Source organism: Sprattus sprattus (assembly GCF_963457725.1).
Source record: "Sprattus sprattus genome assembly, chromosome: 3".
Taxonomy (NCBI): domain Eukaryota; kingdom Metazoa; phylum Chordata; class Actinopteri; order Clupeiformes; family Clupeidae; genus Sprattus; species Sprattus sprattus.
The window spans coordinates 37979733-38005195 of NC_137922.1; the positions used below are offsets into that span (position 1 = coordinate 37979733).

At 43.1% G+C, this 25463-nt stretch overlaps 1 protein-coding gene across 1 annotated transcript in view; it reads left to right on the top strand.

Moving 5' to 3' along the window:
* Positions 1-816: 816 nt before the first annotated feature.
* Positions 817-25463, top strand: part of lrp2b (low density lipoprotein receptor-related protein 2b) — a gene marked incomplete at both ends in the record, with an annotated part of 66875 nt that continues 42228 nt past the window's right edge. The window contains 32 exons of the mRNA XM_080834605.1: positions 817-895; positions 2307-2417; positions 2872-2994; positions 3531-3647; positions 5626-5736; positions 5821-5937; positions 6094-6210; positions 6473-6616; positions 7267-7383; positions 7799-7927; positions 8216-8385; positions 8641-8864; positions 9633-9842; positions 10069-10271; positions 10523-10663; positions 11150-11359; positions 11723-11915; positions 12212-12337; positions 13164-13294; positions 13590-13727; positions 14393-14671; positions 15042-15281; positions 15937-16059; positions 16500-16616; positions 17043-17420; positions 17873-18121; positions 22957-23165; positions 23422-23606; positions 23855-24083; positions 24409-24586; positions 24855-24983; positions 25294-25460. Of these exons, the coding sequence (XP_080690731.1) occupies positions 817-895; positions 2307-2417; positions 2872-2994; positions 3531-3647; positions 5626-5736; positions 5821-5937; positions 6094-6210; positions 6473-6616; positions 7267-7383; positions 7799-7927; positions 8216-8385; positions 8641-8864; positions 9633-9842; positions 10069-10271; positions 10523-10663; positions 11150-11359; positions 11723-11915; positions 12212-12337; positions 13164-13294; positions 13590-13727; positions 14393-14671; positions 15042-15281; positions 15937-16059; positions 16500-16616; positions 17043-17420; positions 17873-18121; positions 22957-23165; positions 23422-23606; positions 23855-24083; positions 24409-24586; positions 24855-24983; positions 25294-25460 (5394 nt within the window). The remainder of the gene's footprint in view (positions 896-2306; positions 2418-2871; positions 2995-3530; positions 3648-5625; positions 5737-5820; positions 5938-6093; positions 6211-6472; positions 6617-7266; positions 7384-7798; positions 7928-8215; positions 8386-8640; positions 8865-9632; positions 9843-10068; positions 10272-10522; positions 10664-11149; positions 11360-11722; positions 11916-12211; positions 12338-13163; positions 13295-13589; positions 13728-14392; positions 14672-15041; positions 15282-15936; positions 16060-16499; positions 16617-17042; positions 17421-17872; positions 18122-22956; positions 23166-23421; positions 23607-23854; positions 24084-24408; positions 24587-24854; positions 24984-25293; positions 25461-25463) is intronic.

Genomic DNA, 25463 nt, shown 5'->3' on the forward strand with positions numbered 1-25463 from the left:
AGATGAAACACCTCTCTTGCATGTTGTTGTCGTCAGCAGCAGTGTAGTACGCTGAGGGCTAAGCAGGTCACGACACGGACTCAACGCAGGTGCAGAGCTTCTCCGTTAAAACTGTAGGCCTACATACGTCAATAGCCTAAATCCATACAAAGTAAACACAAAGCCTTATATAGCGTTAACCTACTCCAAATCATGTACTTTCTTATATAACTATTTACTTGAATATTGAATATTAGTGTTGATTTGTTTTTGATTGTTGCCTATTGTAACCTTTCATTGTAAATCAGCGTGTACCAGTTCCTCATAATCAAGAGTCTGACTACCCAGCAGTAAAACACCACATTTGTGACAAAAAGTAAACATACTACTTAGTGTAATTTAGTAACATGAGGATCAATTTAAATAATATTTCATATGAATATTAATATAAGTACAAATAACAGTAGAAACTCTACTAAACTGGCAGAGGAAGTATTGCCCAAACTCCCACAGAAAGCACTACAAAGAGATTCCTCGTGATGTTTACAACAGCAAAAAGTTAATCTTAGATGAAGGTCACGTTAAAGGGAAATCCATAAAACGTTGCATTCTGGAAACTGCTCCTCGACTCCGCCAGGACCTAGTTCACTCTGGGTGATATAACCCCATCCCCAAAAGAGTCTGACCACACACTCTCCATTAGATAGCAGAGGAGTGTTCATAGGAATCAAGTGTCTCCACAGTATGAGCCTGTCAGGCCACGGCATCCCTAATTAGGTGGATGTTATTGATAACATTGCACATCTTAACATCGATTATTATCGATTTGAAAGACGGATGAATCCCAAGATGGGCCTTGTCGGGCTACCTGTTCTCATGATTTTTATCTTTTGTCAGAACCCTCTACTTACTAAAGGTATGTATTCACAAACGTGGGACGTTCTAGGGTAACTTCATTCTGTAAATGTACTTATGCATAATGCAGATTTCTACCATTTTTATAGTTTTTACAGTATAGTACAGTGTCTTTCAGATCCTGTTGTGTGTTTGAAATATGATGGGCTTTCTTGTATTTCATTATAAATGACTAAACTGTTAGAATGTAAAATATTAGAGCATGTAAGTGCCTGAAATCCTTTTACAGACAGCCATGAGCTTATGGTCTGTCACTTCTAATGGACAATTGAGATGAGTTATAGTATTTTTAATGAATGTTGAAATTAATTATTAGAAATAAATGAGTGATGATTGTTTTCAAATTTGTATTGTTTTCACATAGACAATATGTGTCTTTTGAGGGATGCAATTTTTTTTTAGGTCACTCTATTTAATTAATTTGTGTCAATGAGCAGAGAAACAATTCTCTTTCACTATGCTCTTTTCAATGACTCTTTTATTTCTTCACATGAGGAGATTATGATCTTTGTGCCACTTATTAAACACTAGAATGATTTTGTTTTCATTTGGTCCAATCTCTCAAACTTAAACTAATGTACAGCTATAAGATGTACAGGTACCACACTGGTCCAATTACAGTGAGTCTCACGTTCTCTTCTAGTTTCGCATTGCTGGCACACAGATCGTTTGCACAAATGTTACGTCCACTTCATGTTATGTGTGGCTACACTTGTTTTTCTTTCCTCTCCTTTGCTTATGAAACCCTATAGAAGCTGCACATGTGTGAAACTAGTCATGAGATCGATTGCATGCATGAAAAGATAAAAGACGTTTAATAGGCAAAATCACATGAGAAAGGGTTCAAATGCCTGCTACTGCAAGCCACACAGTAGCAAAAGGCATCATAAACATGGTTACTGATTCATCTTTGCTATTTTCCCTGCATAGGAGTCATCTGTCAATATCTAATAAACTTGACATGTATGAACCAGTTAGAATCTCAAGCTGTAACAAAAAAAAAAAAAAGTATCATCTCAATGAGTTGGTACTCTCTCTACTTAGGGTGAAGGTTATAGAGATCATGAATATAAGCCGTGAGTGCTGTTTTTCCCTAAAGTGATCTGGGGGTCAGAAAGCCTAATTTAGAGGACTAGAGACTTAAGGTCTGATATCTTTCTATTTTGGTTTTGGTAATCTAATATTAAAATGGGTTAGGTGCATAATGTCTAATGCAGTCAATGCAAAACATCTCAGCACCATTACCAACCAAATAACCTGACCACATTAAGATCCCTCCATTTAGCAGCACCTATCTGTGAACCCTTTTTTTCTTGCCTTAAACTACTTGCTCATTGGAGGTGGTGTCATGAAGCCTCTGTGTCTCCCTCAGCCTTGACTGACCGCTTCGTCTGATCTGTCTGTTTCTTTAGGCCAGTGTGACACGTCCCAGTTCCAGTGTGCTAACGGTCAGTGCATAGACCAGGACTGGAGGTGTGATGGGACCAAAGACTGCACCGACGACTCAGATGAGCTCAACTGCCGTGAGTTACACACCTTTCCTGTTCAGGGAGCTTCATCACTTATATCCCCGTAATATTCCTTACACCATCTGACATCATACTAACTTAAATTTAAATTAGCTTTGGGAAGTTGTTGCTCTGATCAAACAGTGTGCTCAGCTACTCAGTTCAGTTTTTGTGGAACAACAGAAGTTATGGTTAGTTCTTTGGTGGGATGGGGTGGGTAGTTGAAGCTACTGGTTCTATCAGGTGTTTTCATCTTTGCAGCAAGTCAAGTGTTTTATGACAATAAAGTCTTTAAGGTTTTGTGCTGTACAGAAGGTCCTTCAGCCTTGGTGTGCCAGTCTGTTAAAGGTTTGAGCCCCGGGGGGTAGTCTGGTCAACACTGACTGTGTGTGTATGTGTACGTTTGTGTACGTGTGTGTGTGCGCGTGTGATTGTGTGTGTGTGTGTATGTGTGTGTCTATGTCTGCAGCTGCGGCCTCATGTGGCTCTCAGCAGTTCCAGTGTGTGACGGGAGGTGAATGCATCTCAGTCGCATTTGTGTGTGATGGAGAGAACGACTGCACAGACGGCTCAGATGAACAGAGGGCTTGCAGTGAGTTGGGTGGATGAGGGTTGCCCATGCACACACACACACACTCACTCACACACTCACTCACTCACGCACGCACGCACGTACGCACACACTCTCACACACACACACACACACACACACACACACACACACACACACACACACACACACACACACACACACACACACACACACACACACACACACACACACTCATTCACACACACACACACACACACACACACACACACACACACACACACACACACACACACACACACACAGATAGAGAGAGACAAACAAACACATAGTGTCTGTTAACACTTCACTTGACCCCTAACCCATGATGTGTAGTTGATACCCAATATTTTAAATCAAAGGAAGAAGCTTACCAGTGGTGGAACATGTGACCTTGCAGTTACAACTGAAATGTTGCATAGTCCTCAAACATCTTAGATTTGCGTATTTTAACAGTAGAAAAAAACAGCACTGTTACCTATTTCTGGTGAGTCAGGAAGTACAGATATTGATGTGGATTCCCTCTCTTCCCCCTTTAGATGGTCAGACGTGTGGACCACACCAGTTCACCTGTCAGGAGGGGCAGTGCGTCCCCCAGCAGTACAGGTGTGACCATGTCAAGGACTGCGTGGACAACTCTGACGAGAACAACTGCAGTAAGTTGCTATTTCAGTTCATCTACTCATTTAGTTGATATTCAGACAAAGATGTTTTCATGTAGCCTTGGTGAAGAAGTCTTCACTGTTGATTACACACACACGCAAAACACACAACACACAACACACACACACACTTAGAAAGGTCACAAGTTAAAAGTCAAATTTTGTTCAGCATTATTGTGAAAAGTATTGGCAATGTTACAACCATGAGAGAAAGTACATAATGTCAGTCTGAGTTGTAGAACGGTTTGTTCTGTATGGGACAAATATTCAACTTTTGTTCTCATTAAAGTTAGTGCATGCAGTCTTTCCTTGTTTTATGGAATGTACATTTGCATCATTAAGTTATAGAAGTCATATCCTTATTATAGTGATTATGAGGTTTTTTTTTTAACAAGACCATGAAAATGTTAGACTTTGAACTTTCTTACATCTTAGTCATGCCACCATCACGGATTCAATTCACGTTTGATATGAGCTATAGAAAATGGCATCCTTTGCGCGAAATTTGACTACCTTCGTGTCATGTTAAGTGAACAATTCCCCAGAAGCAGTGGTGGAAGAAGTACTGAAGTTTATTACTTAAGTAAAAGTACAAGTAAACAGGCAAATGAAAGTAAAAGTAAAAGTAAAAGTACTACATCAACAATCCTACTTAAGTAAAAAGTAAAAAGTACTCACTTTTAAATTTACTTTAAAAGTAAAAGTAAAAGTACTCACGCAATGGGTTGTCTCAATGTCTAGGCTGTGCCATTTTGATAAAGAAATAGCGACTGGTAATAAATGCCTCTACAGATGTCACTACTAGTAATAATTATAAGCAACAACATTTGTTAATTGGAAAGGTTGGTGTACTTATTGGGCCTATTGTCTGTAATACTGTTCACACTCTATCTTACAATTCTGCAGATGACAAGTTATCTACCAGGGATTATTTGCAAAGTTAATACCATTAAGCCAAACCAATCTTTTAATCTTTTATTTAATTGTAAATGTGTAAAAAATGGAAATATGAAACATGAAAAACAAATGGAGTTGTTCAACTGGTCAATGCAGAGTTTTATGCTCTATTGATTGCAGAAAAGGAAAAAAAAAAAAACATATTGAGTAACCCAAGTCTAGGCATTAGGTTTGCATGCCAGGCAATAACCAGTCAATACAAAAGGCAAATCTTCACGTTAGCTTGACATTGCTAAACTACCAGCTTTATCTTACCACTACGTTAAATAAATAATCAAGGTACAATCGTGTTATTTTGATGCTATTGCTGTATGTCAACATGTATTTTTGCTAGATAACAGTATAAAATCATGTCAGTAACCGCATACGATATGCAAAAGTCATAGACATTATCTTAGCATAGCAAGAACTCCGCATAATTTGACCTGTTTCTCCAAATTTGAAGGCGATTTTTTGAGGTAGACAGGAAACGCACTGAAACCTCCACGGGTTATTCTTGGGGCCTCTGAACTTGAACATGTCCTCAGATGAGGCTGACTCTGAATCCATGCTGAAAAGTTGTTTGTTAGTCAGGCTGTTTGTCGAATGTTTAAGCAAAACAGGCAAGGCTACCGTAGTGCTGCTGCTGCTGCCAAATACACACTCTGCTGTCGTTGGAGCTGATAGAGCCACCTGATTGGCTGAAACGTCCTAAAGCAACGCAATCCATATTTTTTTTTTAGGCAAATTTTGGCGAAACAGTGTTCATAAAATGTAACGAATAACGACACATATTGTAGAAATGTAGCGGAGTAAACGTATAGATAATAGCTGCAAAATGTAACGAAGTAAAAGTAAAAAGTATGCACTATTATTTTTACTTAAGTAAAGTACAGATACGTAAAAATGTAACGAAGTACAGTAACGAAGTAAAAATACTTCGTTACATTCCACCACTGCCCAGAAGTAAATAGACATGTTAAAACAAAAGCAAAAAAAAAGCTCTCTCTCTAAAACAGAATTTGGTTTCAAACAGATTACCCGAGCTGTTCAGAGAAAACGTGTGTAAATGGGGCCTGTTACAACAACACGCAACACTGCAACGGAGTACTGGACTGCAGAGACGGATCAGACGAATACAACTGCAGTAGGTTAACAATTCAAATTTCACATTTTAAAATGAGGGAGACAACCGAATTGACTGCTTTCACCCTTTCTATCTTCTCCCCAGCAACGGAGCACTGTCAACTCCATCAGTACCAGTGCGCCAACGGCTACTGCATCCCCATGTCGTTCGTGTGTGACCACTGGGACGACTGTGGTGACAAAAGTGATGAAGAGGGTTGCGGTGAGTGGATGATTTCACTCACTAAATCTATGAAAGTTGAATACGCAAAATAAAAAATATAGATAGTGAAAACATAAAGCTTAACGTTAATAGGTGTTATGCATACCCTGAACGTCTAAAGATCATGCTAATTAAAAAAATAAATAAAAATTACAGTCTACCAGAGTTGCAGTGGGTCACAATTCACCTGCACCAGCGGTCGCTGCATCCCGCAGGACTGGGTTTGCGACGCCTTCAATGACTGCGGAGACTACAGCGATGAGAATGGATGTGGTGAGGACCTGTTACACCACTACTGATATTTTCATTCTAATTTCACAACATTACTTTAGGTGACACATGCTGTTATTAGGAAGTTCCAACTTCATTGTGTAAACTATATAGTTTACCTCAGCAGAGAATGGGGCATGGCTTGGCTGTGCTAGGCTAGTTTGCCCTCGTTAACTTTTTTTTACAGGAGCTTTACTGAAGTTTCATGCATATAACTCGTTATATATGTGTGTGTGTTATCCCCGTTCTGAACTCTGACTCTCAGATGGTAACATAAGAGAGTGTTACCCCGGCGAGTGGCCGTGCCCGGGTTCCTCTGCCTGTGTGGCCTTCAGCAAAGTGTGTGACGGTCGCCCTGACTGCCCAGGAGGCACGGATGAGTCCAACACCACTGCCCAGCTTACCTGTGGTGAGTCGCAAATACTCTCCCCTCGCATGTAGCTAAAAAACTGAGGGCTGATAAAGAAAGCAACCTAATATTGTCTAAATCTAAAAAATCTAAACTACCTGGCAAGTTCCAGGACCCTTGTCCAGTGCTGGACCCAGGGTCCCCGTAATCTTTTAGGATCCCTCATCCTGGCTATGTTCCGGTTCCCCACCCACTCACACAGTCACATGCATTCTCTGTTCTAACCAGCACAGATGATTTGTCATAGTATAAGGGTCAACTTATGTATCGCATTAACAGTAGATTGTACATTATGGGCTGCTACAGGGTGTCTGAAAGAACTCATGGAACTGTTCTGTTGTAACCTTCACAGTGACAATGAGTCACATTTTATGATACAGTAGGGAATATAAAGATAGTTTTTTATTGTTTTCGGTCACGTTTTGGTGCCAGTATAGAGGGCCTTCGTTGGAATTTTAGCCATTGTTGTCTTGGAGCTGTCTCCAGACCAGTTTGTCTTCTGTTTAGGTTTCCCTATTCTTGACTGCTGTTTCCTGATGTTTGTGTGTAACTCTAGTATCAACATGCATAACACAAACAATATTTATCCAATTAACTGACTTTTTTCATCCTTTGTTATACTTTAAAATGTTAAACTTGCGTTTCTTTAGGTCTTCAGCAGTGTTCTGCTCTCAGCTGTGAGTACCGTTGCCATGCCACTCCACAGGGCGGGAGCTGCTACTGCCCTGATGGCTATACCGTGGCCAATGACAGTCGCTCGTGTATTGGTGAGTGCCGGAGAAAACGTGTTTCATATTCTCCCATTCAGTTCGACCACATTTATAAAATTATTACATTTACCAAGAACTCTTTGAAGGAAATTTAGTGAAGGTATTTTACACGGTTGGAGAATTTCAGGTCACTGTGAACGAGGCACTCTAAGAGATGAAGGTGATGCATATGAATGGCACCAGTTGACTTGAGACTCTGATAGAGACTCCAAACAATCTTTGAAAATAACCTCAAAAGGCTCCAGCTACTTCATCGAACATTTTTTCTTTTTTTGCACTTGAAAATTACAACTTGTACTGATGTGTTGACCTCCGATGATGGTTAGATAAGCCAGACAATCTCACAGTCACCCTGCTAATTTAGGCACAGCATATAACAGCGATGATCATTGCAGCTGTCGTCTTGCTCTAGATTACAATGACTGCAACATCTGGGGAATCTGTGACCATTTCTGCGAGGACCGTCCCGGGTCGCACCACTGCAGCTGTGCCGATGGATACTTCCTGGAGCAGGGTCACCTTTGTAAGGCCAACGTGTCAGGTATGTGCCACATTCACAGATAGGTGAAGGACTACAGCTGAGTTTACCTTGGCTGGGAAGGCTGTGTATGTCATTTTAACCTGGGTTCAGCCTATGCGTGTAAGTAGAATTATTAGTTATTTGAAGGAGTTAGTTTGTAATAGTAACATAATCAATTACTGGAAAACATTGCAATTGCTTACATGGAACGTGTTCAATGAGGCCTTTTTTCTTATTATGCGTTGTTTTAGATCAAATTGCTTCCTTCCCAGTCATAGTAATTCTGCAGTAATTTTCCCTTTGTTGTAGGGGGGCTTCCTAATCTAATCTTCACCGACGGCCGTGATGTCAGAATGGCGGATGTTCATGGGCGGTTCATCAGAACCCTGGTCCAATCACCAGGCAAAGGTTATGCTGTGGGCGTGGCCTATCACTGGCACAGTCAGCGTGTCTTTTGGTCTGACACAAATGTTCAGAAGGTTAATATTATTATTACTTATTTATTATTTTAAGTAAAACTTTACGTAGGGAACTACTGACTAAGCAGCCTTTGTTTTTTCTCATAATGTCCAGAATAAGTTTGGTGGTGAAAACAGGGCGGAAACGGCCTATATTACTAAGTTTGTACTTTACTAAGTTTGACTTTGGTTAAAAAAAATGTTTGGGTGAAAAACGGGCCACTCACACATACAAATGCAGACATTTTATAAAGGCATGTCTCTCCCTCTCCTCAGGTCTTCTCTATACAGTTCGATGGAAGTGACCAGCAGGAGGTTCTGACTGAGGCGGTGCACAGTGTCCAGAACATCGCCGTGGACTGGATCAACTTCAAGCTCTACCTGCTAGAGGCGCGGGTGGAGAGGATCGACGTGTGCAACTTCGACGGCAGCGACCGCGTCACCCTGGTGGCCGAAAACATGGAGAACCCGCATGGCCTGGCCTTGGACCCCACTGTTGGGTGAGCGTGGCATAGCCTGGACCCTCTAGAGCAGGTTGCATGTGGTCTTAATGCACAGGAACACAGAATCTGGTTTTGCCAGGGGATCTGGTCAGAAACGGCAGACCCTTTATGGGCATGTTTCACCTAAACAAACAAAGGCAGGAAGTAAGGATAAGGCACATGCAGCCACACCAGGCAAAGAGTCTCTTTAGCAGCCTCTAGAGGCCAACCAATGTCCCAACTCATGACAAATGCACAGTAAGACAAACCTTTGGAAGCCTGGTTGGCAGAGGCAGCGACCTGGGCAGGTGTCATATCTACCAAACAGTACAACAATATTAACACAGTATCACAACATGTTGAAAACATGTAAGCCTGACCCAAGTAGCAGTGGGCGCTGGGCCAGCTCAGAGTCACCCAACTGACACAAGCATCACATCCTACCAGATCCCTTTCCTGCTTGGCAGCCGCTGTCATGGTCATGGAATCGATTGTTGGCGTGTTGTGTTGATTCGAAGCATGTGCACATTTCTTCACTTTCAGTTCTCAGTCTCTTTCAGATTGTTTCAGTCTTCATCAAATGAATGCACTTCTAATATACTCTTCACCTTTTTTTTTTTTTACGATGATTAGGTTAACTGTTCAAAGTCCAGTGTCCACTGATGCAGAATTCTTTGATATAAAATGCATATAAAGAGGGCCTGATGGCTTCATACTAGACAAACATTCTTCATCGTATAATCATGCAGTGGTACTAATATGAACTTTCCTCCGTCCTCTCACCAGGTACATGTTCTTCACAGACACCATGGGCTACGGCAACACAGACATGAAAGTGGAGCGTGCGTTCATGGACGGCAGCAACCGCTTTGAGCTGGTGAAGACCAGGGTCGGCAACCCGTCTGGCATTACCCTAGACCTGGTCACCAAGAGGGTGTACTGGACAGATAAGCATTTCAACATGGTGCAGACGGTCACCTACAGTGGGCTGGACAGGTACGGACCAACCGAGGGAGTGTTTGTCGGGGTGAAGCATTGGAAATATTTTTGTGATTATGCTGTCCTGTATATGTACATATACACATACGTATAGTTTTTCAAAATCTTTACATTCTACCTTTTTGTTAAAGATATAGTTCCTGAAGAGAAAACAAATACTTTATGCAGTAATGTCAAGAGCATGTAGTTTGAATGATGCTGAATCCCATCACTCTCTCCCCAGGAAAACTGTGCTGAATGGAGGTTTTCAGGTCCCTCAACCCTTTGGTCTCTCTGTCTTCGAGAACCATGCCTTCTTCACCGACTGGACCAAGATGGGCGTGGTCCGCACCAATCGCTTTAATGGCAGTGACCCGGTGCTTCTGTTCCGGACGGCAGACAGACCTGGACACATTGTTGCCTCCCACTCTACCTTGCAACCTGTTGGTGAGTGATTTTAACAGCCTCTCAAGAACTCATAGTATAAAAACCATACTACTGAATTGGTCATATCCGGGTTCTGTTCGTTTGGGATGTCAGATTTACGGTGTAAATAAACAATTCTGGACATTATGTATTAGTTCATGTTCCTTGGGATCATTATCGTATTCTGTGGTGAGCTCTTTATACTGAGACAATATATTTTAAATGATAACAAAACATATTAAACAAACACCCTCTTCTTGTTGTCCCTACAGTGCAGAACCCCTGCGGCCGGCACAATGGCGGCTGCCAGCAGATCTGTGTGCTGAGCCACCGCACCGACAACGATGGCCTGGGCTACCGCTGCAAGTGTCGCCTGGGTTACGACCTTCAGACTGACCTCCGCACCTGTTTCAGTGAGAGACTTTTTCACAAACATTTGGTCTGCATAGGGAGGATAGAGGCATTATAGCCTATAGCCTGTAGCCAACATTAATGAGACTGCCATTGAAGCCAGGGGTTACACTGTGATGGTGCCTAACTTAAAAGTACCTTTGGTCTGTGTTTAAGTTGCAATGTGATCTTACAGCCTTTTAAATACCAGCCCATACAAGCACTTCTCACAGCCTTTTAAATACCAGCCCATACAAGCACTACTCACAGCCTTTTACAGTGATACAATGGCCCTGCGTGGACCTCAGCATCCTCAGGTGTTCTTTGAGTTTGATGTATTTTAACTCTGACATTCAGGTGAGGTGTGGCACATATGGCAGTTTTAACTCTCTCCATATCGATTTCTCACCAAGTCTATTTCTCTTTCTTTCCATTTCTTCCCCCTGTAAAAAAAGAAAAAGTTTCTGCTCTCTGTTCGTTTAGTTAAAAAAAAAAACATTTCCCCGCAGAGGTGCGTGACTTCCTGTTAGTGGCAAACCAGTACGCGGTGCGAGGGATCCCCCTGAACGTGTCCCAACAGGAGGACGTCATCCTCCCCCTGACGGGCCTCGCGGTCACCTTTAGCGCCTCTGCCGTGGAGTATGATGCCAGCGAGGAGGCTGTGTTCTACAACGACCGCGGCAGGAACCTCATATACAAGGGCTCAGTCAACGGGACACGTGAGTCATCCCATATTGACTGGAGGAGTACATTACAGTACATTGATTAGATTCCCATTGTCAGATTAATATCAAATGTGTATGTTGTATGTATTATGCACTTTGCACTGATTCATATAGCCATATACCAAGGGACATTTTTGTACTTCGGTACAGTAGGAACATTCTTCTTCTGTGTTTAGTTAATGCTGTAAAGCCATGACAAATGATGATCATAGGGTGAGGTGGTTTATAATTTATTTATATGGTTTAACATGTTCACTGCTCAGCTGCACACCACTGCCATTTACTGTAGACTCCATTCTTCCCTTGCAGCCTGTTATCAGTTTATTTCTTTGTGTTTGTGTTCATTTCTCAACATAGACGAGCAGCTTCTGACAGGGTACCGTGTGGGCAAAGTAGAGTCTATGGCCTACGACTGGACCTCTAAGGTTCTGTTCTGGACCTCCAGCAGCTACCGGGTCGTGTCAGCCTACAAAGTGACAGATGGGTCCAGACGGGACATCGTGGAGGACCTGAAGAACCCCCGTGGGATTGCAGTTCACCCCAGCGCAGGGTGAGCAGTGAAGAGAACGTCAAACAAAAACCACATTTATATGCATGTACACATACTGTAGGTACATATGCTGAGGCTTTTTGACCAGCCCTGTTCCTGTAGCTGGTAGAGCTGGGTGCTAGACCCACATGGCACACTTATTGTTAATAATTATGTCAGTGTCACTCAATTGTCAGCCCAGTAAACTAGCTGAAAATAAACCTAGCATGTTGTGTCGTTGCCATACTTTGGTATAATACATTTTGTAGTGTTGTAGCACTTTTAATGTTGTGAATGTGTATTCATTCCCTACTCAGTTACCTGTTCTGGTCAGACTGGTATCGGCCTGCGGTGATCACCAGAGCCTACACGGATGGCAGCAATGCCATACCCCTCATCAACACTACCCTGGGCTGGCCCAATGGACTCGCCATCGACTACATGTATGGGCTTTTAATGTGTGGAGAGATGTTCCGGTTTGCATGCAGTGATCCATGTGACTGCTGTTTTACTTTAGAACATGTAGGAGGTTTTTGTCGCGTGTGGCATGAACTATAGATAACCAAGATAATAAATGTGATGGTGGTGGTGGTGATGGTGATGGTGATGGTGATGGTGGTGGTGGTGGTGGTGGTGGTGATGGTGATGGTGATGGTGGTGGTGGTGATGGTGATGGTGATGGTGATGGTGATGGTGATGATTACAATGACAGCAATGATGATGATTATGTTTATGATGATAATAAGATATTGATGATGGTGTTATTGATGATGGTAGTGATGGTAACTTAGGTGAGGTGAGTGTGTGAGTAGGGCTGAACGATTTGGGAAAATAATCTTAAAAAAAGACATTGCGATTGCGATTTAATATGCAATTTTTTTAAATTGTATCCTCTTTTTTTCCCATCAAAACGTGATGAATGATTTAAATATGATCAACACAATATTAGATACATTTAGCGTAAAATATTCTTTCCTACATTTTACATTTTTATTTAACTGCTCATTACAGAAACAAGAACAACAAATCATGCATTTAAGTCATTTAAACAAAGTCATTATAAGTATAAACGCAGGGTATGCACTTTTTAAACACTGTGTGCAAAATGTACCATCTTTTTTTTTAGACCACGTTGTAAAATCGGACGTTGCGGTTAGAAAATCGCGTTTTACTATATCGCGATTTAATCGCAAATGCAATTAATTGTTCAGCCCTATGTGTGAGTGAGACCTTACTCTGACCCCTCTGGCTGTTGTTGGTGTGTTTCAGGATGAACAGACTCTATTGGGTGGACGCTCTGCTGGACCGTATTGAGTTTGTGGGCATGGACGGCTCTGACCGCCAGGCCTTCTCCAGCATTGGCCAGATCACACAGCCATTTTCCCTCACATTACACGGCGGTGAGTGGCACAGTTACCCAGGCGTAACATTCACAGATGTTCTTACTCATGCTCAGTATCAGTCACTGTGATGGTCAATCTAAGCACCAGGTGTTTGCCAGTATATCTTATCCTCGCTCTCTTTTCTATTGTATTCTTAGTAAAGAGCTTAATTTGTTGTGTTTTTATTAGTCATGGAGTTGTTGAAGCCAAATGCAGTAAAGTCCCTTAAGTCTTTATATCTCCTCCTTTTTCTGTTTCTATCTCCACCTCTTCCCCTGTGCCTTTGTCTTGTTCTCTTTCTATCTGTCTTTAGACCATTTGTTTGTGTCGGACTGGCGGACTGAAACTGTATATCGGATGCGGAAGAGAGACGGCGGAGACAACATCGTCCTCCGCAAGGGAATCTTGGGAGTCATGAATGTGAAGGCCTACTCAGCTGACCTGCAGGGCTGTGAGTCCGATGGGGGGTGGGGGGGTGGGGGTGGGAGGATTTGGATTGATTCATTTATACATGCATTCATTCTCTCTCGATCAAGTCACGTAATTCACATCTATTTATCACATGTGTGTACAAACAGTATGCTTATGTTTCCAATAGTATCTTCTATATGTATCTGTGTATGGTCATGTGCAGACTCTTCTATTTTTTTATTTTTTTTTCTTTCTGAGAAAAATAAGAGAGAGAGAGAGAGATAAGTACACTTAACTTAATAACCATCATGTTGATAAAAAGAGAGAGAGAGAGAGAGAGATAAGTACACTACACTTAACAACCATCATGTTGAAAAAAAGAGAGAGGGAGAGAGAAGTACACTTCACTTAACAACAATCATGTTGATAAAAAGAGAGAGAGAGAGATAAGTACACTACACTTTTTTTTAATTTTTAATTTTTTATTATTATTTACGTGTTTACAGACTTCTTTACAGTGTGTATATATAATATTTTTCCGTTTGTGACAAAATATAGACAGACATACAGACAGACAGTCTGTCTGTCTGTCTGTGTGCAGACTCTTCTAATACGCACATATGTTCTAAATTTGTACTGCGTTTGTGTGTATGTGTGTGTGTGTGTGTGTGTGTGTGTGTTTGATTGTGTGTGTGCACTCACCAGTGATCAGCAGTCCTTGCAACATGCTCCCCAATGGCCGCTGCAGCCACTTCTGTTTCCCAATGCCGACTTCGAGTCGCGTGTGCGGCTGTCCCTTCGGCATGAAGCTGCAGGCCAACCAGCGCGACTGTGTCAAGGACGACTCCGTCCCGCCGCCCGACATCACCTGCGGAGACTACGCCTTCCCCTGCGATGGTGGACGCTGCGTCTCCAACACGTTCCGCTGCGACGGCTACAAAGACTGCTTTGACAACACCGATGAGGCCAACTGCACCGATACTGGTATGTGTGTGTGTGTGTGTGTGTGTGTGTGTGTGTGTGTGTGTGTGTGTGTGTGTGTGTGTGTGTGTGTGTGTGTGTGAGTGTGTGTGTGTGCTATGTAAGCTGTAATGTAAAATATGTAAGCATATAAGATGTCTTTAACGGTTTATTTATCTCGTTGTTTATTAATGTTTTGCCACTTTTATTGTTACCTTAATGCACCTGGACATGTGCCACGTCTTTCATGTTCGTTATGTCTGTAATGATTGGATTTTAAGCCTGTTTTCCAAAGGCAAAAACAGTAATTATTCTCTCTCTCTCTCTCTCTCTCTCTCTCTCTCTCTCTCTGTCTCTTTCTCTCTCTCCTTCATTCTGTTCCCTCGCTTACCAGGTGTGACCTGTTCTCCCAGGGCCTTCACCTGCGGTAACAAACACTGTATCCCTCAGTCATGGCGCTGTGACGATCAGGATGACTGCGGTGACGGCACTGACGAGGAGAACTGCCCGACCCGAGGGCCCACCACCTGCAGTGCCCAGCAGTTCGCCTGCACTAATGGCAAATGCATTCCCAAGACATGGGTGTGCGACATGGACAACGATTGCGGGGATGGCTCAGACGAAAGACAGTGCAGTAAGTGGGGGGTGGAGAGGGCTGAATTGCGTTTGTGTGTGTAAGAGTGTGTGTGTGTGTGTGTATGTGTGTGTGTTTGTCAGGGGAGGTGCAGTTAGTGAGATATAGATAGGGTCAAGGATTTAGACAAAGAGGGTTACTGTGTGTGTGTGTGTGTGTGTGTGTGTGTGTGCTGGCGTCAGGGGAAGTGCAGTAAGTGAGCGATATAGAGGGTCAAGGATTAAGAGAAAGAGGGTTTGTGTGTGTGTGTGTGTGTGTGTGTGTGTGTGTGTGTGTGTGTGTGTGTTAAAAAGAGAGAGAGTGGGAGTGAGGGGGACAGGTGAGTGAGTACATGCTCCTTCATATCTGCAGCTCTCCATGTTCCTTCCTATCTGAACGTCCTCCACAGGGAAGAGCTCTATCAACCCTGACACTGTCTCCTGCCTCATGTCACTTCTCTCTTTGGCGTCACTTTCCCTCCCTCTGTGTCTCCTATCATTCCATGCCTCTGTCTCGCACTCCCTCTTTCCTATCTGTCTCTCTGTATCTTCTCTCCCTCCCTCCCTCCCTCTCTCTATCTTCCTTTTTCCTACTCTCCAACCTCTATCAATTAGTTATATTTGTTCCTGTACCCTCCCTAACACCTCTCTCCTCCTCCACTTTCCCCCTCTGTCAGACGGCACCATCTCCACCTGTAGCCCAGGCCTCTTCCTGTGTCCTGACCACCGCTGCATCTCCAACGCATACGTGTGTGATGGTGACCAGGACTGCATGGATGGTTCCGACGAGAAGGACTGTGGTGAGTCATCTTTGGATGACCTTGGTTTGACCCCAAGGGTCAGGTTTAAAGCATAGGGTTAAGGAAGAAGATGAACTGATTGTGTGTGTGTGTGTGTGTTCCTTATGCTTTAAACATTATTTATAGTGACAGACAGTAACAGTGACAGAAGGTCTGCATATTTATTCATGAATAATGTTTCTCACCTTTTTAGTAATTACAAGTACACTGATGGACTGTTTTGTTTAGTTATTTTACAAAAAAGTCTAGATTATTATGCCAAGGACCATGTGCAAAGACATTGATATTGTGTGGAAATAGCTGCTTTGTGCCAGATTCAGCTGGTAGTTAATTTCATTTGAATATCAGAAGTATATGACAGGTATGTGTGAAATACACAATACATGGTACTACAGGAAGTGGAAATGAATCGTTGGGCATATGACTTCCTGTCCTGCCAGTGTTCTCCTGCTCCTCCTACGAGTTTGCCTGTGCCAGCGGGGACCAGTGTATCAGCCAGACCTACCGCTGCGACGGAGTGTTTGACTGTAGAGACCAATCAGACGAGAGGGGCTGCCGTGAGTAGGCCACGCACACACACCAACACTGATTAACATATACAATCTAGAACATGTCTGGAACTGATGCGGAAGTATGCTCCTTAGAAATTAGGCCCTAAATGACAGTAATGTGCTGATTATTCTCATCAAATAGTTCAGTTTGGTTAATTAATAGACTTGTTTGTATTGCACACTAACAGTGCGTTAGCTCGAAACAGTTTTACTACTAAGGTAAAGATATGTTAACGTTTGTTTATAAATAAAGTTAGATTTTATTTATTTGATACTACTGTAGTATAGATAGCCTATGTTAACTTTTGTTTTCTTTAATTGATAGTCAAAATGAAAGCCAACTGAACAGATGGGGTATTGGTAATCAATTTGTAAATGTTTAAAGTGTAGGTGTAAAGCATTTATAATTGTTCTCTGCAATTTCCATGACAGCCACTAGAGGGCCAGGGCTGTGCCACGACAACGAGTTCCAGTGCCAGGTGGATGGCTTCTGCATCCCGAGCTCCTGGGAGTGTGACGGTCACAGCGACTGTGAAGACGGCTCCGACGAGCACCACGACTGCCCGCCCCGCACCTGCCGGCCCGGCTACTTCCGCTGCGCCAACGGAAACTGCGTATCGCCGCAGTGGGTGTGTGACGGCGACAACGACTGCCGCGACATGAGCGACGAGCAGGACTGTCCCACCCCACCATTCAGCTGCCCCGCCGGCCAGTGGCTGTGCCCGACCGACCAGGTGTGCATCAGCGAGGGCAAGGTGTGCGACGGTCAGAGGGACTGCCCCAATGGAGCCGATGAGTCACCCCTCTGCAGTGAGTGTCTGTCCACTAACTGGCTACAGTGGTGATGCCCTATGTGTCTTCTGTGGGGTGGAGGGAGTGTAAGGTTTATGGAAAAAAAGCTACCTGGTTGAGATGTATTGAGTACATTCTGCCTGTTTTGAATGCAGGGGCTGACCTCATTGCGCAGTTGTTTGGTGTTGGTTTATCTTTTGGAGAATGGCGACTGGGGTTGGGTGTTTTTGACCGTACCATGACTATGTGTGATGTTATTCAAATAGCTATGTCTATGTTTTGCCCTTTTTAAAGATGGGCCTTGTTCTCAACATAAGATATCTCTGTCTCTCTTCTTATCTTCTGTTCTCTTCTTTTTATTTTCCCCTCTCTCTGCTCGTTTCCCTCTCCCTCTTTCCCCTCTGCTCCTCTATGTCTCTTTCTTTCTCCATTTTTTCCCTTCCTCCCCCCTTCATTCTCCCTACCCTCAGATGGAGATGACTGTGCCGTGACCAACGGAGGCTGCAGCGACGGCTGCATCCAGGGCCCGTTCGGCGCCCAGTGCACGTGCCCGCTGGGCTACCAGCTCCTCAACAACTCCAAGACGTGCGAGGACATCGACGAGTGCCAGGTGCCCGGCTTCTGCAGCCAGCAGTGCTTTAACGAGCGCGGCTCCTTCCGCTGCTACTGCCAGGATGGGTACCAGCTGGAGCCCGACGGACGCACCTGCAAGGCCAAGAGTGAGTGTACATTCATACATACATACATACATACATACATACATACATACATACATACATACATACATACAGTACATACAGTACATACAGTACATATATACATACATACATACATACATACATACATACATACATACATACATTCATACAGTCATGAATACATAACTACATACACATACACACATACATACAGTAAATACAAACATACAGTCATGCATACACATAATGAAAGAAGTCTGTCTCAGTCTTGGATCCAAGGTCAGGTTTGCAGATAGTCAGGAAACTTGGGAGAGTGTCCAGAGTAGAAATAGGTTTATTTCAGCGTCACAGGACAATCCAATCGCATGGTACACGATAGGTATCTCTCAACATACTGAGAGGAGTAACAGATATTTATACAATCATCCAGGATATGGGAGGGAATGGGTGTGTCTAGAGGTGGGTACTATTTCTGAGTGGATGATTGAACCTGATTTAATCACAGTGAATGAGTACCTTGATTAAATCCCCATGAATAGCAGGAAGCTAGTTTGAGTGCATCAACTCAGTGATATCTAACAATTCCCCCCTATGATCATCGATCAATCTTACATCATGATCACAATAAAACCTAACAAAACCATAACGAACATTATCAGACATAGTGATCAAAACAATCCAACATTGTTACAAAATGTCAACAAACATGTGTTCCCATAGTGTAGTGGTAAAAAGTTTTAGAACAAAACACATGTTCTTATAGTGTAGTGGTTAAATCTGACAACCCCCCCTATGATCATCGATCAATGTTACATCACGATTAAACATAATCAAACATTGTTCTAGTACAAACACACATGTCTTCATAGTGTAGTGTAGTGGTTTCAATGTCTATTCCTATAATGTAGTGGTATTATAGTTGCATACTGAAATCTCTGTTGACTATGGACAAGGCTCCTGCGGCGTCATTCGCAATCTTGTCCATAATTGAGGCTACTTCTCTGACCTCATCCATCACCACGGTAATACCATAGTTTAGAATGACGGCTGCAAAGAAGCGTTGGGCTAGGGTAGCAATCTGCACACCCAACATGAATGTTCTCCTTCGGCATGGGCATATGCGTGTGCAGGGGTGCAGGTGGTGGCTGTCGCATAAGGAGGAAGCGTTTGGAATGCCGGACATCACCATCGGGATCATGGTCGCCATCCACTCGATACGCCTTGGCGACGTTGTTCTCATGCTGATGGCTGATGTCGTCAAAAAATAAAAAAATCTCGTAGTAAAAAATATCTCGTAATCAAGTTCATAATTAAGTCAGCATCTAAAATTCCCATCCAATCATCATATCATTGCTAAAAGTAATGACATGATTAACAAAAAGGCATGACTTAAATTATCCATAATCATAAGTTTTTTCTTTGCGCCCCGCCAGGGGTGGTTGTTCTGGAGGCATGCGCTCTATGGGGTTGGTGAAATTGTCCAGTTTGGTTTCCCCCTTCACCATGACTTCAGTGTGGGAAGGTGGCAGTGCTCTGTGTGTTTCTTCACACTTCAGATTCTTCCTGTCACATGGCTGTAGTTGTCTTGTCATCACTGCCGGTATCTGCACTTCTCCAGTGTTTCCTGGACAGTCTTGACTCTCAACAATTATCAGGTTGTTAGGATTAAAGGCTTGGCCCTCCAAACCTACAGTTCTCTTTGTGACTTCCTCAGCTTCGCCTGCAGCTTGCACTGACTCCGGTTCTATATGTGTTCCCACGTCTGGAATCAATGGCTCCTCAGATTCCTGTGCCTTTTCTTGCACCGAACCTAGACCATCTTTATCATTAGGCACACACACATCACCTTTGTCAAGTTGCTGGCTTTCAGCCACCGTAAGAGACCGTAAGGAGGGCAGACTTAGTTTCCCGGAATCGCGGACATAAGGGTCAGTCTCTGATGATCCGTCAACTTCGCAAACCTTCTGAATATGTCTTCATCATCATTGCTCTCCTCATCACCCTCTTTGTGATGGTTATAGCGAGCTGTATATCTGCCACGTTTCTGAGTGTTGCACTGTTTCGCCCAATGGCCATGTTTCCCACACTTATGACATGTTTCATGGGATCTGTTTCTTGGTTCATACTGTGGTTTGTATTGTTGCTGTTGTTTAGACTTTTGTGCATTTAAAAGTCTCAACATGCACTCCTGTTCCAAATTCGAATCCCAGGTGTTGACGCATCTGAGTTTGTGTTCGACATCCCGTTCCATCCTTCTTGCCACGTTGAAAAGTATTTCGAAAGTAAACGTGGTATCCTCCCATGTAGGTGTGGTCAGCTTGACAGCCTGTTTCACCTCTGGATTAAGACTGTGCAACAGATTAGCCTTGAGAGCACCATTGCCGCTTGTTCCAATGTTTTCCTCTGTCAAACCACTCATGCCTGAGTGTCTTAAAAAGGTTTCAATGAATCTTTGTGAAAAGTCATCAACAGCCTCATTAGTCCTTTGTTTGCAGGCGGCTATCTTGGCCCAATCAGTGGTGGCGTTAGTGGAACTTTGGATGTAATCACGTAATGCCTGCCAGCCCTCGTCTATCTTCTGTTGACTGTCTCCTAGTCCTCTTTCAACATCCCGCCTTATTTTGTTTGATTCAGAGGCATTAAGTATTGTACACATCATTGCCACGCCATCTAAAGGATGGAGTTGGTAGATGTTTCGCAGACGGTTGATTTTGGACCATGCCTCCATGCCCGACTTACGAGGATGTTGCAAGTCTTTGGACCATTGATCAATATCCTGGGGTTTTGCCGGTTTATATCCATACGTCACATTTCCACTGGCATGCCTGGTCGTTAAAGGTCTCAGCTTGATTGGATTATCCGAGTCCATTGCGTCATCACTGTCCTCACACACGTCGCTGTCTGTGTGGGGAGCCATTGCTGATTGCAACAGTCTTCGTGTTTCAGACTGAGCTGCTTCCCTCATTACCTGAAAGGGGTACAAGGTCTCGCCAGGTAGCGTCAGTTGATCAGAAACATTAATCCCAGCCTGAGTCATTAACATTTTCTCCGCCTTCAGTGATCTCACATCTTCCGCTAGAGCTCTGGTTTTATTCTTTTCCACAATCAATTGTCTGTCGGTCTCAGATTTTTCGGCCTTCAATTTTGAAAGCTCCGCCTCTCTCTCAGCCTTCTGGACAGCTTTTTGCCTACGTGTGACTTGACTCAGAATTAGCAAGGCGTATGGCAATTTGCTTTTATCCGACAGTCGATGCATCTTTCCCCATGCACGTTTTGCATCGTCAATAGGCCATAAATTGTCACTGTCAGGCATAATGTCATATTTGTTTTCCAGCTTCTTTTGTAGCACATCTACCTTCAAATGGTCATTGATGAAACCTCTTACTGATGAAATTATGGTTTCTTCATCAATTTCAGGTGCTGCTCGCCCACCCCTTTTATTGGTGGTTTTCTGCTTAACTTTATCGTTCTTTCCGATCATTTTGGCTTTTGCCAAAATATGGATCACAAAAACAACAGCTGAAGCCTTCACTGAGATAGAATAAACTATCTCTCACTTGCAATTATTTTTGGTTTACTCTGCGTTCGACCCTCACAAATGAATACTAAATAAAACAGCTGAAGCCTTCTCTTCACTGAGTTAAAATAAGCAATCTCTCAATTGCAATTATCTGCAGTCTACTCTGCGTTCGACCTGCACTCTGTATGTTTTTTCCGAAAACGGTCAATTACCGTAACACATACATACCATACGGTAACTTCTGTCCCGCAAAAAACAAAGTGCATACAATTAAGTATTAAAATGTATCACTTACTCATAAATGATCTGTCTCGGAAAAAACAGGTTCACTTATGGGCCCAATCTTTACAAGTCCTTATATCGAGTGCATACAATTAAGTATTAAAATGTACCACTTACTCATAAATGATCTGTCTCGGAAAAAACAGGTTCACTTATGGGCCCGACCTTTACAAGTCCTTATATCTGTTAGATGGATCTGACGTACACAGCTTTTTCCGTTCTTTTTTTCAGCAAAGGAAAGGTGAAAATATTCCGTATCTTCCTGTTATCCTTCTTGAAACTGGGTGCAAACACCAAATGAAAGAAGTCTGTCTCAGTCTTGGATCCAAGGTCAGGTTTGCAGATAGTCAGGAAACTTGGGAGAGTGTCCAGAGTAGAAATAGGTTTATTTCAGCGTCACAGGACAATCCAATCGCATGGTACACGATAGGTATCTCTCAACATACTGAGAGGAGTAACAGATATTTATACAATCATCCAGGATATGGGAGGGAATGGGTGTGTCTAGAGGTGGGTACTATTTCTGAGTGGATGATTGAACCTGATTTAATCACAGTGAATGAGTACCTTGATTAAATCCCCATGAATAGCAGGAAGCTAGTTTGAGTGCATCAACTCAGTGATATCTAACAAAATACACACATACATACATACATACAAACATACATTCATACATACATACATACATACATACATACATACATACATACATACATACATACATACATACATACATACATACATACATACATACATACATACATACATACATACATACATACATACATACATACAGTCATACAGTCATACAGTCATACAGTCCCATTTCATTATTAAGTGTCCTCATTACAATGAACTTAAAGCCACGCTTTGTTACAACTAGCTACTTATAGAGGTGTCTATTTGGGGAACTGCTTTTGGCATAATCTTCAAATGTATTTTGATGGTATGTGTTTATTTAAAGGACAGATAACATACCTGTTCCCACTAGCCACCCAGGTTAACCCTAACTGAGACTTTGTGTCATGTCACCCCTCACCCCTGCCTGATCCAGACCCCATAGAGGCTGTGCTGCTGGTCACCAAACGCAGTCAGATCATCGCCGACCGCATCAACTTCCGTCCGCCTGTCATCCAGCCTATCATCAGTGGCTCCAACATCGTGTCCGTTGACTTTGACCGGATCACCAGGAGGATCTTCTGGGCGGACACCTCTCAGAAGATGATCTGGAGTGCCTTCCAGAATGGCACAGACAGGAGGAAGGTGGGTGGTTGTCAGTGTGGTGTTTGGAAAGAGAAAGCAACTCCTGAACAGAAGTCATATAATGTGTTGTAATTATCATTATGCCCACAAGGGGGAGTTTATGTTGCCTGTAATATTGCTTTGTATGTTTCATTCATTTATTCAATATTAAGATAGAGATTTATAACAACTTCAGAATGGATTTTTTTAAATATAGAGACTTCATTGCTATCCGGCTATAATCCACTAATTTCTGGACCTCTGTGTTCTTCTCTAGGTGTTCAGCAGTGGACTGATGGTTCCGGAGACCTTGGCTGTGGATTGGGCCGGCCGGAACCTCTACTGGGTTGACTCTGTAATGCAGACCATTGAAGTGTCGACCATCGATGGACGCTTCCGGAAGATTCTGTTCAGCAAGAATATCACCAGTCCACGCGGGCTTGCACTTGATCCTCGTAACCAGTACGACCCTGTTTTAATTATTAAACTGTTTTATTTACTTGATTCAAATTTAACTGATATTTTTTGTAGCCCTGGACAATCAGTAGGAAACTCTGATGCCAGTTTGCTTAAGTCTTTTAACCTCTGCAAGAACTGCAAGAACCCCTTTATAAAACTGCAAGTCTTAGCACCATTACTCAGTGTAAGAGTATAAGTGTTTTCTTATAAGGATGTTTATTTTTTCACTTGTTTATCTGCATATTTTCCAGCACCAATGTTATGTTCTGGTCCGACTGGGGTCAGAACCCACGGATCGAGCGGGCCGATATGGATGGGTTTGGGAGGAAAGCCATCGTCACGACGAAGGTGTACTGGCCCAACGGACTTGCCCTGGACTACACAACTCGGCGCCTCTACTTTGCTGACGCCTACCTGAAATACATTGACTACTGTGACTACGATGGCAACAATCGCTATCAGGTGTTTGCCAGTGACATGGTAAGTCCTGCACACCTGTGTGTTTTTCTTTGGTTGGATGTCTACAGTGTCACATCTAGCAGAGCTTTTTTTAAAGTTCATCTGAACTTGTGAAAGATTCGTAATAAATTGTGGAGGTTACAGCCACTGCGCAGCATTGAGATATACTCCCTTTATTTATGTATTATTCTTCCTTCCCTCCCTTCCTCTCTCTTTCTCTCTTTCCCTATTTTTTCTCTATCCTTGTGTTATCTCTCTCCCCTCTCTCCATTCTGTGACACTCTCTCACCCTCCTTTTCTCTCTCTCTCTCTCTCTCTCTCGCTCTCTCTCTTTCTCTCTTCACAGAACCTCCAGCACCCACATGGCATGACCGTGTTTGAGGACTACATCTACTGGAGCGAGCGCTACACCAGCCGCGTCATGAAGATCAACAAGTTCCACGGCGGGAACGTCACCACACTCATGACTGGCATCTACCAGCCCATGGGCATCGTTATGGACCACCACATCAAGCAGCCCAACGGTGAGGCATCTAGGGTCTGTTGGGTGCATCCGGTGCGGGTGGCTGTAAATGAGAAACAAACACAAACATAAACAATTCCAGCCAATCAACACAGTCCTCCAGGGACATGCTTAGGGAGGGGTGTGATTTAATTGGCTCAAATATCAACAAATAACATGATGTGTGTGTGTGTGTGTGTGTGTGTGTGTGTGTGTGTGTGTGTGTGTGTGTGTGTGTGTGTGTGTGTGTGTGTGTGTGTGTGTGTGTGTGTGTGTGTGTGTACCTGCAGCCATTAACCCGTGTGCGGAGCACCTGTGTAGCCAGCTGTGTCTGCTGTCTCAGAGACGGCCCAGGTACTACACCTGTGCCTGCCAGTCCGGCTGGAACATCAACAGTGACAAGCGCACCTGCACCAAAGGTACAGCTTCAGGCATCACACTGCTAGGACCGCTTCTCTTTGGTATACAGTATACTAGCACTGCAATGCATAGTCACTATCTTTTCACTATTCACTATCCCTGGAGGGAAAGGTTCAGTGAGTTGTGCTCTGCCTCACTTCTAAATCACTTGGGAAAAAATGAATCCAAATGAATAAATGTAATGTTATGTTATTGGTAGAATGCAATTCCTAAGAAACTAACTAACTTAAGTACTAGAACTTTACATTCAAAATATGAGTCCACAATTCTATTTGGATGTTCTTTTTGTCTTTCACCATTTTGTCATAGATGACACTCCCTTCTTGATGGTAATGAGAGACACAGTCATCTTGGGTATCCCCCTTAACCCCAACGACACATCCAACAACGCCATGACTCCCATATCAGGCATCACCAAAGGAGTCGACATTGACTTTGATGACAAGGAACAGTTTGTTTACTGGGTGCAAGGCTCAGTA